The sequence below is a fragment of the Heterodontus francisci genome, chromosome 25 (assembly GCF_036365525.1).
Source record: "Heterodontus francisci isolate sHetFra1 chromosome 25, sHetFra1.hap1, whole genome shotgun sequence".
Taxonomy (NCBI): Eukaryota; Metazoa; Chordata; class Chondrichthyes; order Heterodontiformes; family Heterodontidae; genus Heterodontus; species Heterodontus francisci.
Window position 1 is genome coordinate 59,733,020 of NC_090395.1, and position 18,576 is coordinate 59,751,595.

At 40.6% G+C, this 18,576-nt stretch overlaps 1 protein-coding gene across 1 annotated transcript in view; it reads right to left on the reverse strand.

The window, feature by feature from the left end:
- Window positions 1-1,641: 1,641 nt before the first annotated feature.
- The window catches only part of LOC137383906 (TBC1 domain family member 30-like), a 110,841-nt gene continuing 93,906 nt past the window's right edge, over window positions 1,642-18,576 (reverse strand). Inside the window, exons 11-13 of the mRNA XM_068057287.1 lie at window positions 16,783-16,977; window positions 9,712-10,450; window positions 1,642-6,482 (exon numbers count right to left, since the gene is read on the reverse strand). Of these exons, the coding sequence (XP_067913388.1) occupies window positions 9,738-10,450; window positions 16,783-16,977 (908 nt within the window). The 3' untranslated portion in view covers window positions 1,642-6,482; window positions 9,712-9,737. The remainder of the gene's footprint in view (window positions 6,483-9,711; window positions 10,451-16,782; window positions 16,978-18,576) is intronic.

The following is an 18,576-nucleotide window of genomic DNA, read 5'->3' on the forward strand; positions in this document are numbered from 1 at the left end:
TCTCTCTCTAGGCTGCTTTTTAAGGTAAAGCTGTGATACTTCTCGCCTTCTGGTAGGCGACGCTTTGGTTTCTTCCCCATGGTGATCGCACAATGGTCCAGGATTGAGCTACTTCATACCTTCTTTGTTTCAGAAGAAGGCATTGAATTCTTGAATGTTTTAGGATGGGTGCGACTGACACCTCTTAGCTTTGAAGATTTTCCTTTGTCCCTTTTAGACAGTTTGAATCTATAAAGGCCAAACCCTTTTTTCTTCAGTGGCTATTTTGGAGCATTGTTCACTTTTTAAAAGAAAGGTCCATTTTTTAGAAGACAAAGTCAGTTTTCATAACTCTTTAGATTGGGTCCATAATTTGTATCATCGAACCTCTTGTGTGCGAAACAACTCCCATCCCCAATATCCTTACAGACTCCCCACTATGAGGATGAAGAACAATTTCTGATCCCTCATCGCTTAATCAGTGATGCTAATTCATAGTTATACATTTGCCATGACAATATGTTTAAGCCAACATATCAAGACATTAAACCAATTACTTGCATTATTCCAAAGCATATGGAGATTGTTCAATACCATGGATGCATTCCCATTTTTATAGACTGATACCCACCACTCGTGATTCCCTAACTTTTGCAGTTGTCTCTCGCTGCCTCATGGTCCTGCTTCATCTCTACCAGGTTCTGTGTGGATGCCTTCCTTTGGGCCAAAATAGCCTTCAGACTTGGGGATAGTGCAGGAATTGGCTACCTACAGCCTGCATAGCCTTTGCCTCCAGTGGAATGTTGACTTGGATCTTGGTTACCTTGTGAATTTGAACTGGCATGAGGGTGTGGTCTCTCACATGGTAATTTCAGTAGGGGCCAGGCAGAAGGACTACCTAAGGACTGATCAAGTTCATAAGTAAATGTAATGGCACTAGCACTGAAGCAGTATTTACCTTATTTACCCTTAAACTGATCTTGTTCCCCATCAATGATTGGTCACCCAGTGTGCATTCTGGATCCTCTTTGCCCAGCATGAACCTACACAGTGATGCTTTTCCTTGGAGCACATCACAACAGCAATTCAAGCCCCCACTGCCAATCAGTAACAGGACATTCTCTATGGTACCTCTTCACTAAATGTTCAAGTTGGGACTCAAATTCCTAAGGCATCCCATCTGAATACTCCTCTTGACTCCACAGATTTTTTGTTAATATGGAGTAGGGTTATTAGTAGGGGCAGGATCACCTTTCCCTTTGTGGTATTACAAAGTTTTTTGATCAGATAGGCACTGCATACCTCCTTGCCTTATCTTGTTTCAGTCTAGCTATTGTAGGAGATTGATAGCTTGTTGCGTCTCATTAAAGGCTTCTTGGTCTGTTGAAAAAGTATGCTGGGAAACTTAGCCTTTCCAATAGTATCTAAGTAGGGACATAAGAATAAGCATATTATAGGCATTCTAGGCTATATCTTAAATGAGGGATTTCTCATCTCAGGAAGGAGAGAAAACATTCTAAATTAGGTTTACCTGTTTTGATTTTTTTTAAAAGTTAGCAATGGAGAACAGCTTTAAATATGGAAATAATTACATAAAAAGACAGAATATATTACTCTCCAGATGGAAAAGTCGTAATTTATTAAGTAATTACATTTCTACATCAAACATTTATTTTATATTTTTACAAACAGTTGGATTACAATCTGACAAATCATGTACATACAAAAAGCAATGAACGCAACTTCTCTGTTAAATGAAACAAGAAACATCAGTAATACAGAGTGACACCTCTCATGACAACATTTAATAACATCAAATGCATATTGATTTCAATATGAAGTATTGTATTACTCGATTGACATATTGGGGGTAATAACCTAATTCGCCAGGTGGGAAAACCACCGAATCAGGTGGAACGGTGATTTTATACCCTGCCCAATATTACTCATTGATTTCAATGGAGAGTAAAAAATCAAGTGGGGTGGAAAACTCAACATTGCGCCCGATCCTGCCAATTTCCAGACTGACGGAATGGGTTAAAATTGCTCCCATTGTGCAGATTCACAAAATCCCTTATAATATCTTCATCAGCCTGACAAATCAAATGCACAGATCACACCCTGTGTATACAAAATGTATCAATGACCTTATATTACATTGCTTGAATCTTCTCTGCACTCTAAAATTGTTAAATGTCACCAGGATGTTACTTGTAACTTGAGAAAATTCTTAACGAGCAGTATGGTTTTCTCAAACATGCCACTTTTTTGCAAAAAGCCTCTAAATTGTTCTTTTTCTCATATCACCAATTAATTCAGATTCAACTGACAGAACAGGGAGGTAGTGGGCAAAGAGGAAACATGCTCCTCCATTATGGGGATAGCTACTTTCTTCAATGATTTTGCCCAGTCTTTTTCCTCTCCTGGCGTGTGTTTTGGGTTTTAGTTTCTTTTAAATCAATGCTTAGCACTTTTTTTGAGTTTCCCCTCATAAGTACAGTGCTCTATCAATTGATGTAACACTTAATTTTGAGCTTTCTATTTGGTGTTTGACCAAACCTATTTTCCACAAAGATTATTCATCCTATCCCTGACAAAGTGAAGTCTACAAGAAGGTTTCAAGGATGAAGAACATTGTTCAAGATTTATTTCTAGATATCACCATGTGCATTAGAACTGAGTACCCTCTAAGGAGCATGATTTAAATGTGGTCACATACTCCTATTGTCTGAGTGTCTTTAGGATTTCCACTGGCATTAGGTTATTAAGATAGCATATGTTCCCACACTTATTAACGTCTGATGCTTCATCAACAGAGGTGTTAACTGACTTTTATCATGTCTGTCGAAGGCATGTGAATTGTTTCTTTCTTCCCTACTCTTAGGAGCCTTAATATAGTTTAAAGACCCTTGATAGACAATCCCATCCAGTTAAACCTCCAGGGATATAACAACAGATTTTTCAGCAGTATATTTTTAATTGCTTGCACTTCAGAGAGCAGAATTAGCCAGCTGGGTCTATTTTCAATTTTTAACTTTTCAAAACTCATTTGGTCTTTGGTCATCAGTTTCTACTCAAGGTAATTTCTCTCCCCAAACAAATCTTTGGTGTTCCAATTTGTATGTCCCAATCCAAAAGGTGCTTACAGAGCAGGTAGTTTCACTTTACTATGATAAAGGACCAGCAGGCTGTGCAGGCCACTGAGAACAGCGTTGCTAGAAAGTTGTGTTCTTGTATTGTGTAAACATATTCAGTGCAGATCCAATTTATCCTCAACTTGGTCAAGAACTGGTTGATACATCATGTGTTATGGTCATATTTAGTGAAATGTCATGGAAAGATATGTTTTTCTTGTTCATTAGTGTGTACCTTCACTCAGTATTCTAAATTGTATTGACATCCACAGTTGTGGATGCTTTTGATTGTGTACATTCAAATTTCTGCAGATGAAAAATATATTTTCTTTTAAGTTGATTAGATTGTGGGCCTTTCTTTCCAACTGCTTACCTCTTAACAGGTACTGCTGGTTGCTTCTCCATGGTGATATCTGGATCAACAAATCAAGAGAATGATTAAAAACAGTTTTCCTCATAAAAGTTCTTCGTTCCCTTCCAGGCGAATATCCTCTCAATTATTTATAGACTTTTGACTACTTCTTCCTTTAGATTTTACATATTGTGTCTTTCATTTCTCTCAGAGTTCTTCTGTAAGGATTACATACGAACATACGAATTAGGAGCAGGAGTAGGCCACTCGGCCCCTCGAGCCTGCTCCTCCATTCAATTAGATCGTGTCTGATCTTATTGTAACCTCAATTCTGATTTTTGCTCCTGGTTTTCCTGCATCAACAATGACTGTACTGTTTTGTGCTCTCATGTTTATTATTAGTGTTTTCTCCTCCAATAGATGTTTTATATGGTAGGAGGAGCTTCTTGTTCATGTCATTACCTCCTACTTCCTAGGACAGAACACTGTAATGATAGGTAAATTGGCGAAGTGAAGACCTCTGGAAACCAAACTTTTCCATACAAGTGAAAATTTACCCTTTCTGTGCTTATATTGAGGTGAAGAACAGCAATATTAGAAAATGGAAGACATGCTTAATAGTAGCATTAAATAGGTCTTGGTCAAGTATAGCTCAAATCAGAAATGTAATTCTCCCCACACGTTGCTCCAACAATATGCTGCAATTCAAATATTGGAAGAGCGTAGTTAAGGATACGATGGTCCCCTTTCAAACAGATTTTGACAAGGCTTTTGTACTAGATTCATATATAATGGTAAAGGTGTTAAGGTTACCCAGAGTCAGTTCATTGGAGATCATCAACACCTGCTCAACATAGTTGATTTGTATTTGCTCTGGGCTGAGTTTCAAACCCACGTCCCATAGATAACAAACAGAGCTGGATTCTACCAGTCCTTTGAGGACAGGCTGGGACGTGTGAAGGCTGACACGATGCCGCGGGAAGGTGGCAGGTGGGGTCCCGACGTCTTCCCACTGCCAGTGGCAGGAAAGGTGGCAGACAACCCTCCTACCCAGAGTCCAATTGAGCCCTTCAAATGGCTAATTAATGGTCCACACCTCCGTGGGCATTTGACCAGTAGTGGGGGTGGAGAGGGGGTCCCTCTGCCGCAAGGGGAGACCGCTAGGTAAAACGTGGTGGCAGGGGCCCCCCAAAGGTAATGGCTGGCTCCGCGGTAATGGCACCGCCTGCCCTCACCAACAACCCCCATGCTGGGGACCGGCTCCGGCGCCCCCACATACCTGCTTGTGAGGGAACACATCCTTCGATGTGCTCTCCTCCTCCAGGTGCAGCCCTAGCAGTGGCCACTGCTCTCTGACTGGCCAGCAGCTCTTGGGGGTGGGCTGTCGTCCTTAATAGGGACAGCCACCCCGGTGGCAGCAGTCGCTGACAAGATGCAGCTCCCGGTTCCACTGACTTCCAAAGCGGGTTCACCCCCAGCTTTCTGGCCCGATGGCGGGAGCCCTGCTGCCACACACTAAATCCAGCCCACAGTGTTCTAGTAGGTTTTGGTGTACTGTAAGGCTGGATTTATTTCTGGTTGACTTGAACCTATGATAGCATGAAAGAAAGCAAAATTTGGCAAACTGGCTAGATATGTAAGATTTAGCAGAAGTAAAGGTTTTTAAATCTACTGACAAACCAGTGCAACATTTGAGTATTTTGTAATACCTCGATTTATTGGTATTTAATCCCTTACTTTTTAAATTGGCATTTTTAAACATGAAGGTATTAGTTACTTGCAAAGCACTAGTTTGTGGGATTTTGCTGCTCAGCTCTGAACTTTCAGTGGAAGGTCAAATCCAACTGGGCAACATAAATGAAAGCAATGCTTTAAGATTTGATTACTATTTGCTGTTGGTAGTTATTTGTGTCAGAAACAGCAATATCTCTTGTTTTGGTGAAAATGCTTGATGTATTCTAGGCTTTGTTAACATAATTGTCCACAAAATCTCTTCCACTGCATGCACCAATATTAAAAGTGGCATTAATATTAAAATTTACTAAAGAATTACATATATAATGTCGGAAGCATGCATGTATGAACAGTCATGACTTTTATTAAACTTTTTGAGCACCGAATGTTCTGAGACTTTCAAAATAATCATTTCTGCTGTCTCAACTTTAAAAATATAATTCTGATTCCAAGTGTTTAAGCAGAAATCCAGAAGTTTATAAAGCCAAAGAATATTCTTACATCTGCAGTATTTGGCAATTCTGTTCTATTGTTCTATGCACTAAATAACATTTGAAATTAGATTCCAATAATAGATAGGTTTAATAACACTGCATAGGGAGTAAATCATCAACCACAGATCCTAATGGAAATTCCTAACTTAAACTCATCTGGATGTGGAATTCCCACAGCACACATTCTGCAATAGAATTGCATACTGTAGCCTACTCTCTCCATGGGGTTAATCGCAATATCCTGACATTGGGTTACATTCTTTGCAACAGAAACTCAAATATCACAAAAAGAATACTGTTAGTAATGTAATATTGGAATTTTATAAAGTAAAATATGGCTATTTTGCATAAATAGTAGTGTTTCCAGTACACGTACAACATGTCTAGAAATGCTACATCTATATCAAATCTAGTTCATCCCAGGCTGGGTACCCCACAGCAGACACTCTGTCAAAGTCTAGATATCCACAGTAAGCTGCTCCTTCCCTTACTCTAAGTCCCTTAAAGCAGCTGCTCTCTCTCTTTTGACTGGTCCCCTGCAGCAATGCATCCTTAGTAACAGATTCTCCCTACAGCATGTAATGTTCCTAAACTTTGGCGACTCATCTCTACAGCTGCTCCTGTTCCAGATGGCAATGGCAGTTCCTCTATGCAGCAGATGGCTGCTCACTTCTCAACCAGAATCCGCTGAATGAAAGGGTAAGATTCACACAGAGCCAGTTCACCTCTCCACTGTGAGATCCCAGGGAGTGGGCTGTGGTCCATACTAAACAGTCTTCAGTTAGAAACCTGCACAAGTACAAAAGAAGCAAGGTTTTTTTGTTTAATTCTAGAGAAGAATAAGAGTTGTGTAAAACTGAAAGCATTATAGAAAATTGTCTTTAAAAGTTACAAGAATCAACCTGCAACAGTATTGAGTATTTTCCCACTGAACAGATGGTTGGTAATAGAAATTATAATGACTTTTAAAAGAATATTTTGTTTTTACTATGATGCCCAATGGTACTCTACAGGAATGGATTTAAAGGTTACCAAATGTGCAGACCAGAATAGCCAAGGGTGCTACAACTAACTTAGAGGGTTTATTCATCATCTATTTTTAAGTAAGATTCCTAATCTCTAAACCTACAGAAACTACACTGAACTCTTGTATTATTGGGATAAAAGCTGTTAAAAACCAAAAAAAAAGTTCTTTCATAAAGTGATTTCTGTGCTTTCTCTGGGATTGTTGTAGCAAAGACCTTGTCTTACCCACTTTGAGATTAATAAATAGTGAAGTTTTATGTGGCAAAAATACCCTTCACAAATTGTGCACTAAACTGACTTGCCTGTATAACATTACAAATGAAGTGCTCCATGTTGAAAAAGTGCAACAGTCCTTGTAAGCTGCCCAAAATATCGAAATTGATATTGAAAAATATTAATTTGGATCCAGAAGTCTTTATTTACCTTGGCGCACAAGAACATTGCACAGTTTTCAAAGGGCAAAAGGGAAGGTTGAAAGTAAAGTACGTGGGATAGAAATCATACCAAGTACAGTGTAAAGCTAACCCAAATGGTGGTTATTACTTCAGACATGCAAGCCATGTAGTTAATTAATTTGATTTGTTAATTCGAATAGAACTTTCATTCCAACCCAGTTGGTTGGATTATCATGTCACCATTGCACTTCATTGGAATGAAAAGGAATTGAATCAAATTATTTTTGCTCTTCCCAGTTGTTCTTGGTTAGTTTTAAAATGTTAATACCAAATAGCAGCAATCAGAAAATATGATGTAATAGCGCCTAGTTGCTGATCATTCTGCTCTCACCATACTCCACAAATACAGTGATGTCCATGTATTTGCAAGACTCATACATGACCACCCTTGCGAATTTGTTGCGAGAGACACAATTTCTCAGTCAAATTCTGACTCACTCGCAATTTCATGAGAGGGCTCTGAAAACGTGGGATTTTTAACAGTTGTTAAGCACATGCGCATCCACCTAGTCTCCAGAGAGCTGACTGCAGAGGAAACCAGAAGTGTGGCCTGCTGGAGCACCTTGCCTTGCCAAGCCTGAAACCTGAAGCTGCCTGAAGCATAAGGAACCTGGGGCCCAAAGCTGCTGCTTGGATCTTGGTACTTTTGTCTGCGCTTTTCTTGATAGTTAACATCAATTGTAATTCATAGTCTTGTAGACTGCTGCTTCAGTGTTGCTCTGCCAAATTTCTTGATTTTTAAGAGTTTGTCTCTTGATTTTTTAAACTGGGGGTGATATGTCTGGCACTTTTTAGACGAGTTCCAGTTTCACAGCAATGACATAATATAGTCTATACCTGATAATTAAAAGGTGTTTTCTGTGCAATCATTTCTGAATTACCCAACCATTTGAATTAAGCAATGTAAATACACAGGAATGTAAGAATTTAGTGTTAAAGTTGGAACATAAGATAATCTAAATTAAACAAAACTGAATTGAGAGATGTAGAATACTAGATTCTATTGTAATTCAACTATCTACCTGCAAATAATGGTTATACCCATGGATAAAATAAGCATAGTCAATATGTATTCACTGCTGATGACGCCTGGAACTGTGAATAACATTTTTCTTTTAATTGGAAACAGGAGAATGGCAACTTCTTGCTGTCATGAATATCTACTAAGATAACAAACTTCAACACTGTGTGTTCCTGCGATTTCATTAACAGGCTGCTAAATATGGAGACAAGTGCACAGTGGCGCAGTGGCTAGCACCACAGCTCCAGCGACCCGGGTTCGGTTCTGGGTACTGCCTGTGCGGAGTTTGCAAGTTCTCCCTGTGGTCGCGTGGGTTTCCTCCAGGTGCTCTGGTTTCCTCCCACATGCCAAAGACTTGCGGGTTGACAGGTAAATTGGCCATTGTAAAAAATTGCCCCTAGTGTAGGTAGGTGGTAGGAGAATTGAGGGAAGGTGAGGATGTGAGAGGGAAAAATTGGATTAATATAGGATTAGTATAAATGGGTGGTTGATGGTCGGCACGGACTCGGTGGGCCGAAGGGCCTGTTTCAGTGCTCTATGACTCTAAATAAGCATTTATCCTGCTTTTCATTACAAGAGGAGTTTCAGCTCTTAAATGCCAGGTCAGTTTTAAAAATAACAAGCAGCAAATAATGAGATCGAGTTTTCATGGTACATATGTTATTAACAAAAATGAACAAAACAGGATGAGCAAGTCATTGATGAAGTTTGGCGGGTTTTCATTTTCTATGTGTATCTTCTTTAAACTGGGGAAGGCAATGGTCGATTCTGTGACCAGCATTTTTCCCTTATGAAAGTCTATCATACTTGTACTAAGTTCCTTTCTGCACTGTTTTAATTACACAGATTAACTACTGCGCTACAGGAATTTAGTATGTGTATGTTAGTGCTTTTACGTTAACAGTATTCATTAGAATGTTTCTACTATCCACCTCTGGATTACTGTGTTTTTCTGGTTAGTAAAAAGTTAAATATTTTCACATTTTCTTTTAAGTGGCGAGCATTTGAAGCAAAAAGTATTTTAACGTATAATTTTTAAAAAATGAACAGATTTTTACAACCAATTGGCGATGTCTGCAGAAGTTCCAAATGAGTATTACTGGCTTTGATCTTAATCATGAAATCAGTTTTGATTGGAGAATTATTTAGTTGTCGATATTAGACACACATATGATAATTTGGCAATTACAAAGTGTGAAATTCTTAGAGACTCCAACACAGAGAGACCCTAGCACTGCATTCATATCAGAGGTTCCCATAGGACACACATGCTAACAGTCTGTGAAATAACTTCATCGCAAAGGAAGGGATGCTTCTGGCACATGGGATTTTAAGCTTATAACAGTCATTAAAATCCAGTGGTTTGTGACAAAAAATATTCAACTTATGCCAACCATTTGTGTAAATTAATGGTCACCAAAAACTTCTCATTTAGTAATTGGCTTGTTGGCCAACGGGATGCTGTGAAACAAGCTGAATTTATCCTCCTTTCCCTCTTCCCCTCACCCCTCCTCACCAAGTCAGTAGCATTTCTTTTCGTAATCATTTATTGAATGGAGATATCTGGATGTTGCTGCATGATCCAGGTAAACCTAAATTTTGTGCTCTAAGAGATTTTCCAGAGAGGTGTACCAGTGGAACTTTGTTTATGGGGTCTGTTTTCATATGAGACTGAGCTGTGAAATTCTTTGCTCTGAACCGATCCTTTCTCAATTCTGCAGAAGAGTCATAGGCACCGGGCTTGTTGCTATATTCCACTGCTGTTAAAGAATGGTCTCGCTCTCCTATTTGAAGTGTTTTGAATAAAGTTTCAACCCGCACTAAATTGTCAACTTCTTTTTCATACAGCAGGATGGCCAATTGTTCATTATATTTCGTTTTAGCTTCACAACGTATTTGAAAGGTTTTCCTGCTCTCTTCCATTACTATTTGGACTGGATCATCGACTTTGACGTTTTCTGCTTTGGTGCTGTCGGTCTGGTCTTCTAGTAGGCCGACTGTATCACTGCAGCCTGACTTAGCCTTCAAATTCCTGGCCAGACCTTTCCGGGGGACCCTCTTTTGCGAACACCAAGGGACTGTTAGCTTATTTTTCTGTTCTTTCTGTATGGGCTGAGGGGTCCTGGGACTTGGAGTGTGGTGGACACGGTTGCTTTTGCTGCTGTTCTTTAGCCTTTTGCCACCAAGGAAACGATTTATGACTTTAGACTTTTTCGAACGGAGTGGTGTACCAGGAGAGCAAGAATCATTGCTACCTGCAAAGAAAGAAACATATATTATATATTATTCAGTACTCTTTCAGCAGCAATTGAAAATTTGTACTCTGTCCAGACTGGCAACATATAATCTATAACAGTGAAAAATAAATCAAAAGGATAGTTAGTTTGAACCTAGTGATGTCAAAGAGGTGTGGCAGGAGGCTTAGGCAAAGCATTAACAATAGTATGGACCAGATGGGCCAAATGGCCTGCTTCTGTGCTGTGCATTCTACGTAATCCTATGAAGCACCAAGCTTTGCTAATCAAGACGATGTACTAAATGTTATGACCAGGTGAGGATGGACTTTAGAGCTCCCCTCTCAGCCTATTCCTGGTTTGGTCATAACAGGGTTTAATTTTTAAACTGCCGTGTTTTTAGCTTCCCCTCAGTGAATCCTTGCTCACTGCTCACTAATTGTAATAGCAAAGAAATCAACAACACAGGTTTCCTTAGATTTAAACAAGAAAAGTGTATGTTTATTAACCTTAAAACTCGAATTCAGTTAAAACTACTAAAAATACGTAACGCAACCACACTCGCATGCATATGCGATAAACACACATTGAATAGAGACAGAGGAGGAGAAAGAATTAAAGAGGAGAGGTTTGAAGTAATATGGAGCTCGGTTACTCGTTTTGGGATTCGATGTAAAGCCTTTGATTGCAGTTAAGTCTTGCAGTTCTCGTTGGGGCCCAATGCACACTTTCACTTATTTAGTTGGTACCAGAAGGCTGCAGGAGTCTTCTCTCTTGAGGCTGGAATTACTTCCATGGGTCCCTGGAACTTTACGTGAGAGAGAGAGAGAGAGATAGGTGCTCTCTTCTTCAAGTTCAGTTGCAGTCTGTTCTCCAACTGTGTGGCACAATTCAAAAAACTCCAAGTTGGCCAGTCATGTGACTGGTTCCTAATTTGGAACAACCTGGATTTTCCCCCAAGCTTGGCAGACACTCTGAGTTGCGGGGGTGGGGGGGGGGGGGGTGGAATGCTGGCCTTTTACACATTCAATGTCTCTTGATCAAAATTCATCTGGTTAATTGAATCAGGGAGCAGTTCCATTGTCTCTCTTATTCAACTTATTTTACAATACAAATGTGTAGCCATGTTTTCAGCCACTGCTGTGGTCTCTTTAAACAAGTTCTTTCAAATCCAGTAACAGTTCAAAATGTTCCATATGATGAAATTAATATGTCCCATTTTTGGTAGGTGTGCTTTTCGTCACATAAGCATCTGAGATGCAGACTATTGAGAAAAAAGAGGGATCTTATTTTCCTGCCTAACCTCCTGTCTCAGCAGTAAACAGGACCTGTGCATTGCTTCTATTCAGACCTAGGATCAGCAGTATTTCCATTACCATGGCTCCGGTACAGGCCCATCCCCTGGCAGGGTCTAGAACTGGTAAAACAAGGCGGAAATTTGAGTTTCTCTCAGCTTTGCAGCTGCATATTAGGCCTTCGCTAAGAAGGTAAAAGGTTCCGGATGTCTCTAAACATCCTTGGGTGGAGTGGCAGGGCGTGGTGGAGGGAAGGTAGATATAATTTAAATAAAAATCAGCTTAAGCTTCCTGTCTTTGGATTGCTCTAGGATCAGGTCAGGAAAAGGAACCTGTAACTTTATTGCTAATTTCTAAATGTTCAAAATATGTTAAAAAGCTGCAACTCTATGACCTTTAAAAAAATGCATAGTATGAAATCCTCTACCAAAATTAAAATTTACGAAGATGATACAAGAGTAAGTTACCAGCATTTCACTGAGCTCCTGATAAGAGAATAAAATGCAGGGGACACATGGTTATTTGTTGAACAGGAGCTGACTGTCGTGACTTCAGACAATAGGCATGACCACTGTTGAACGGTGTGTGCAATTTGGTTGATCAGCAGATAATGCCCAACGTAAACTTTGAACATTAATCTGCTTTTGCTCCTTGAAGCTGAAGATAGTTCATTAGCCTAGTGTCTGGAAATCCCCCTCTAAACAGCTTCCTAGTTTGAAACCATAAGCATCTAGTGTGGTTTCTGCAATATCTTCTGCTTTCATTTATGTTGTAGCAAAAATAAATACTGTGGCAGATCCATTTAAATACTAAATCCTGTTATAGGAGGGTTCCATTTACTTTGGAATAGTTTGCATAAACCAAAATGTCTCTTCAACTGTTTCAGGTTTGGGTCACAGAAGAGACTGTATGTACTCTGTCACCTCCAGCTCTGTTATTCCAATGGCACTCTCTATTGCTGGGTGGCTGTTTCCTTCACTATCATTGCAGAAACCTTTGATTGGTAAAAGCCCTTTCTAACCCCAATCATTTTTCTGGCAAACCTGAAGCACACTTTTAAAGGCAGACAACTGCCCTTTAAGAGCTGCTGGCACTGCAATTCCCACCTGCATGTCCTCAGCATACTCCCAGTATGACATGTGCTACGCACTGAATGTGGAAATATAAGGCAAGGTCAACTTGCAGCCTTGATGTACAGTAGACCAATTACCACTGTGCTGGGAACACTACTGACTTCAAAGATGTTTCCAATCTGAGTTAACTTAATTTGTATGTTGATCAAATAGACTCTTTAGTGGTTAAAATATATAATGCTGAGCACTGACAAACAGATAATAACTCAACAGTTTTCAAATACTGGAACAGAAGGCTTGACAAAACACCGTGAACGACCAATTTTATCTTTGCATATTGAATGTAATGTAAATTAATTCACATGGATATACATTTTAAAATTTATTCACAGGATATGGGCATTGCTGGCAAAGCCATCATTCTTTCCCCATCCCTAATTGCCCTTGAGATAACTAAGTGGCTTGCTAGGCCATTTTAGAGGGCAGTTAAGAGTCACAAATACTGCTGTGGATCTGGAGTCACATTCAGGCCAGAGCAATGCTCCCTGTAAGCCACACAAACAATTCAAAGGTACCATGTACTTAAATAAACAGAATCACAGAATAGCACAGTGCAGAAGAGGCCCTTCGGCCCATCGAGTCTGCACCGATGCATTAAAACACCTGACCTGTCTACCTAATCCCATTTGCCAGCACTTGGCCCATAGCCTTGAATCTTATGACGTGCCAAATGCTCATCCAGGTACTTTTTAAAGGATGTGAGGCAACCCGCCTCTACCACCCTCCCAGGCAGGGCGTTCCAGACCGTCACCACCCTCTGGGTAAAAAAGTTCTTCCTCAAATCCCCCTTAAACCTCCCGCCCCTCACCGTAAACTTGTGACCCCTCGTAACTGACCCTTCAACTAAGGGGAACAGCTGCTCCCTATCCACCCTGTCCATGCCCCTCATAATCTTGTACACCTCGATCAGGTCACCCCTCAGTCTTCTCTGCTCCAGTGAAAACAACCCAAGCCTATCCAACCTCTCTTCATAGCTTAAATGTTCCATCCTAGGCAACATCCTGGTGAATCGCCTCTGCACCCCCTCCAATGCAATCACATCCTTCCTGTAATGTGGCGACCAGAATTGCACACAGTACTCCAGCTGTGGCCTTACCAAAGTTCTGTACAACTCCAATATGACCTCCCTGCTTTTGTAATCTATGCCTCGATTGATAAAGGCAAGTAACCCATATGCCTTTTTCACCACCCTATTAACCTACCCTTCTGCCTTCAGAGATCTATGGACAAACACATCAAGGTCCCTTTGTTCCTCAGAAGTTCCCAGTGTCAGGCCATTCATTGAATACTTCCATGTCACATTACTCCTTCCAAAGTGTATCACCTCACACTTTCCAGCATTAAATTCCATCTGCCACTTTTCTGCCCATTTGACCATCCCGTCTATATCTTCCTGTAACCTAAGACACTCCACCTCACTGTTAACCACTCGGCCAATCTTTGTGTCATCCGCGAACTTACTGATCCTACCCCCCACATGGTCTTCTATGTCGTTTATATAAATGACAAACAATAGGGGACCCAGCACAGATCCCTGTGGTACGCCACTGGACACTGGCTTCCAGTCACTAAAACAGCCGTCTGTCATCACTCTCTGTCTCCTACAGCTAAGCCAATTTTGAATCCCCTTATCAAGTTACCTTGTATCGCATGTGCATTTGCTTTCTTGATAAGTCTCCCATGTGGGACCTTGTCAAAGGCTTTGCTGAAATCCATGTAAACTACATCACCTGCACTACCCTCATCTACACACCTTGTCACATGCTCAAAAAATTCAATCAAATTTGTTAGGCATGACCTCCCTCTGACAAAGCCATGCTGACTATTCCTAATCAAATTTTGCCTCTCCAAGTGGTGATAGATTCTCTCCTTCAGAATTTTCTCCAATAATTTCCCTACCACTGGCGTGAAACTCACTGGTCTGTAGTTCCCTGGCTTATCTCTACAACCTTTCTTAAATAGTGGGACCACATTAGCTGTTCTCCAGTCCTCTGGCACCTTCCCCGTGGCCAGACAGGAATTAAAAATTAGGGTCAGAGTCCCTGCAATCTCCACCCTCACCTCCCACAGCATCCTGGGACACAAATCATCTGGACCTGGAGATTTGTCCACTTTTAAGCCTTCCAAAACCTCCAATACCTTGTCACTCCCTATGACAATTTGCTCAAGAACCTCACAGTCTCTCTCTCTAAGTTCCATATCTACATCCTCTTTCTCTTGGGTGAAGACAAATGTGAAGTATTCGTTCAACACCCTACCAATGTCCTCTGGCTCCACCCACAAATTTCCCCCTTGGTCCCTAATGGGTCCTACTCTTTCCCTGGTTATCCTCTTCCCATTGATATACTTATAGAATATCTTGGGATTTTCCCTACTTTTACCAACCAGAGCTTTCTCATATCCCCTCTTTGCTCTCTTAATTGCTTTCTTAAGCTGCATCCTACACTTTCTGTACTCCACTAATGCTTCCATTGATTTGCTCTCCTTGTATTTGCTAAAAGCCTGTCTTTTCCTTCTCATCGTACCCTGAATGTTTCTGGTCATCCATGGTTCTCTGGGCTTGTTGCTCCTACCTATTACCCTAGAGGGAACATGTTGGGCCTGTACCCTCCCCATTTCCTTTTTGAATGCCCCCCACTGCTCTTCTGTAGATTTCCCGACAAGTAACTCTTTCCAGTCTACCTTGGCCAGATCCTGCCTTATTTTACTAAAATTCGCTCTCCCCCAATCCAAAACCTTTTTTGCAACTTGTCTATTTCTTTCTCCATAACAAGCTTAAATTGTACCATGTTGTGGTCGCTATCACCAAAATGCTCCCCCACCAACACATCAACCACCTGTCCGGCTTCATTCCCCAGAATTAGGTCCAGCACTGCACCCTCCCTTGTTGGATCCTCTACATATTGAGATAAAAAGTTCTCCTGTATACATTTTAAGAACTCCACTCCATCTAAGCCTTTAACACGATGACTATCCCAATTAATGTTGGGAAAGTTAAAATCACCTAATATAATTACCCTATTATTTTTACACATCTCTGCAAATTGCACACATATTTGCTCCTCAATTTCCCGCTGACTATCTGGGGGTCTATAATAAACACCTAGCAATGTGGCTGTCCCTTTTTTATTCCTAAACTCTGCCCATAATGCTTCATTTGATGCCCCCTCCAAGAAATCATCTCTCCTTACTGCAGTAACTGACTCCTTAACTAATATTGCAATGCCCCCTCCTCTTTTACCCCCTCCTCTGTCTTGCCTGAAGATTCTATATCCCAGGATATTGAGCTGCCAATCCTGCCCCTCCCTCAACCATGTCTCCGTGATGGCTACTATATCACAATTCCACGTGTCAATCATTGCCCTTAACTCATCCATTTTACCTGCAATACTCCTGGCATTAAAGTAGAGGCCTTCCATCCTGGTCTTGCTCCCTTGAAACTTACTTCCGCTGTATTCCCTCTGACTTGTTCGCTTTCCTGTGTTTAGCTGTGTCCCTATTCTGCTAGGAGTCTGCATCCCCTCCCCCTGCCAAATTAGTTTAAACTCCTCCCAACAACACTTTCACAACAGACCATTCACAACAAAAAGGATTTAGAGGGGACATTGGGCCAGACAAGGTAAGGACGGCAGATTTAGTGAACCAGATGGGTTTTTAATGGCAATCCAATAGTTTTATGGTCACCATTACTGTCATCAACTTTTTAATTCCAGATTTATTTCATTAACTGAATGTAAATTCAGCCACTGTGGTGGGATTTGAACCCAAGTCTCTGACTCATTAATCCAAGCCATTACTAGTCCAGTAACATAACCACAATGCTACCATATCCACCATTTGGCTAATGTAGATATTTTGTACCTAAATCAACAGTTGCAAGAATATTTTGTAAGCATTAATGGTTGATAGGTATATAACACCTTACCATGTCTGGGGGTCAGGTGCTGGTTTTGTTGCTGTCGCTTGGTCATTTTTGAGTACTGTTGCTTCAACATTGGTGTATGTGTTGCCATTTGCTCCGTGCTGTTTAATGCCATCTGAGGCTGCAATACATTCTCACCAGCCGTGGTTTGAACCATCTTGGCCACATTACAGCTGCTTTTTCGCTTTTCATTTTCAGCTGGTGAAAGACAGGGGGCCAAAACACACAGAAGTAATTGTTTGACTTTATTAACGGAATTTCCAGTACTATTTGCTGTGATTGGGCCTTCTATCATTATCGGAATGTCAAAAGCTTGCACTTAGTGCATGCCTCTCACACCTCAAACGTACCACACTTGAAAGCATCACACTTCATCGCACATACAAACTTCTGTCTGATATAGTTGGCTCAAATATAATCATCAAATAACAATGAATCACAAGCTTTCATTAGAGGAAGAAAGATAGTCATTTACCTGATAATGAGATTTACAAGCAGATGTCAATATATAGCAACTCCCCTCAGCAAAAGCAATTAGCCGCTAAATAACTTCAAACTATACTTATTTAAACCACGTCCCCACAGAGAGTAGCTGAAAAGTAATGTTAAAGGGACAAGCAGGTTAAATATAGATAAGCAGAGCTCCTCAGATTCTGGGCTACCTGTGAGCAGAAACACTGGATCAATTCATACTTGAAAATAATCTAATAGTATAAAAATGAAATGTAACTGAACCCAGACTTGGTTGACCCTACAGTGCCCCAGGCTCATGTAAGACACAGTAGCAAGACAATCATAATGATATACTGTAAGGAACATGAGGTCACGTCAAAAGTAGCACATCCAAAATGTAAGATCCCCATATTTTAATATTTTGTTTAATCAGAGACTATTATTGCCAAATCACTTGAAGAGACACATGGAAGAATTGAAAATAGTATGTACAGAGATGAGCGTGTCTGTGTGACACAATTTTCAGTTTTTCCATGCATATCTCAAAATAAACTAGTTAGGGTTATATCTTATTGTAAATTGCCCCTGTTCTTGCCAAGTCAGTTGATGAATATACGTTTTTTATATATCAAGATGATGACATAATTAGGAAACTCAAAATATGGCTCCACATAGTGGCCAGAGACTGTGACTATGCTGTGGCATGGCAACATTGAATGGGTAATGTTGGCACTACAATTAACAATGGTAACGAAGATGGAAAAGCCTGAGCAAATTTAGGAAAACAGGAAGTAAGACAGGAAGTGGGGAACCTAGGCCGGATTTCTCATTATACAGAATTATTCTCTTTTTTAAAAATGACTGGGTACTGTCTGTGCTGAGTTTTCAAGTTCTCCCTGTGTCTGCATGGGTTTCCGCCGGGTGCTCCGGTTTCCTCCCACAGCCAAAGACTTGCAGGTTGATAGGTAAATTGGCCATTGTAAATTGCCCCTAGTGTAGGTAGGTGGTAGGAGAATGGTGGGGATGTGGTAGAGAATATGGGGTTAATGTAGGATTAGTATAAATGGGTTGGTCGGCACAGACTCGGTGGGTCAAAGGGCCTGTTTCAGTGCTGTATCTCTAAATAAAATTTTTAAAAAAATGTTTGATAAGGCTAGTGTTTGGCCCTGAAACTCTACAGAGGTTCTACCCGTCTCCCACTGGAGTTATGGTGGGAGATCAGCAGAACCACCCTGGAATTTCAGGGCCTATGTATATAGGATGTACATTTTACAGAGTCAATGGGTGAAATCTTACCACCTTAGTTTCTGGCCATTTCCAGCTCCCAACCCTGATGGTTTGTGA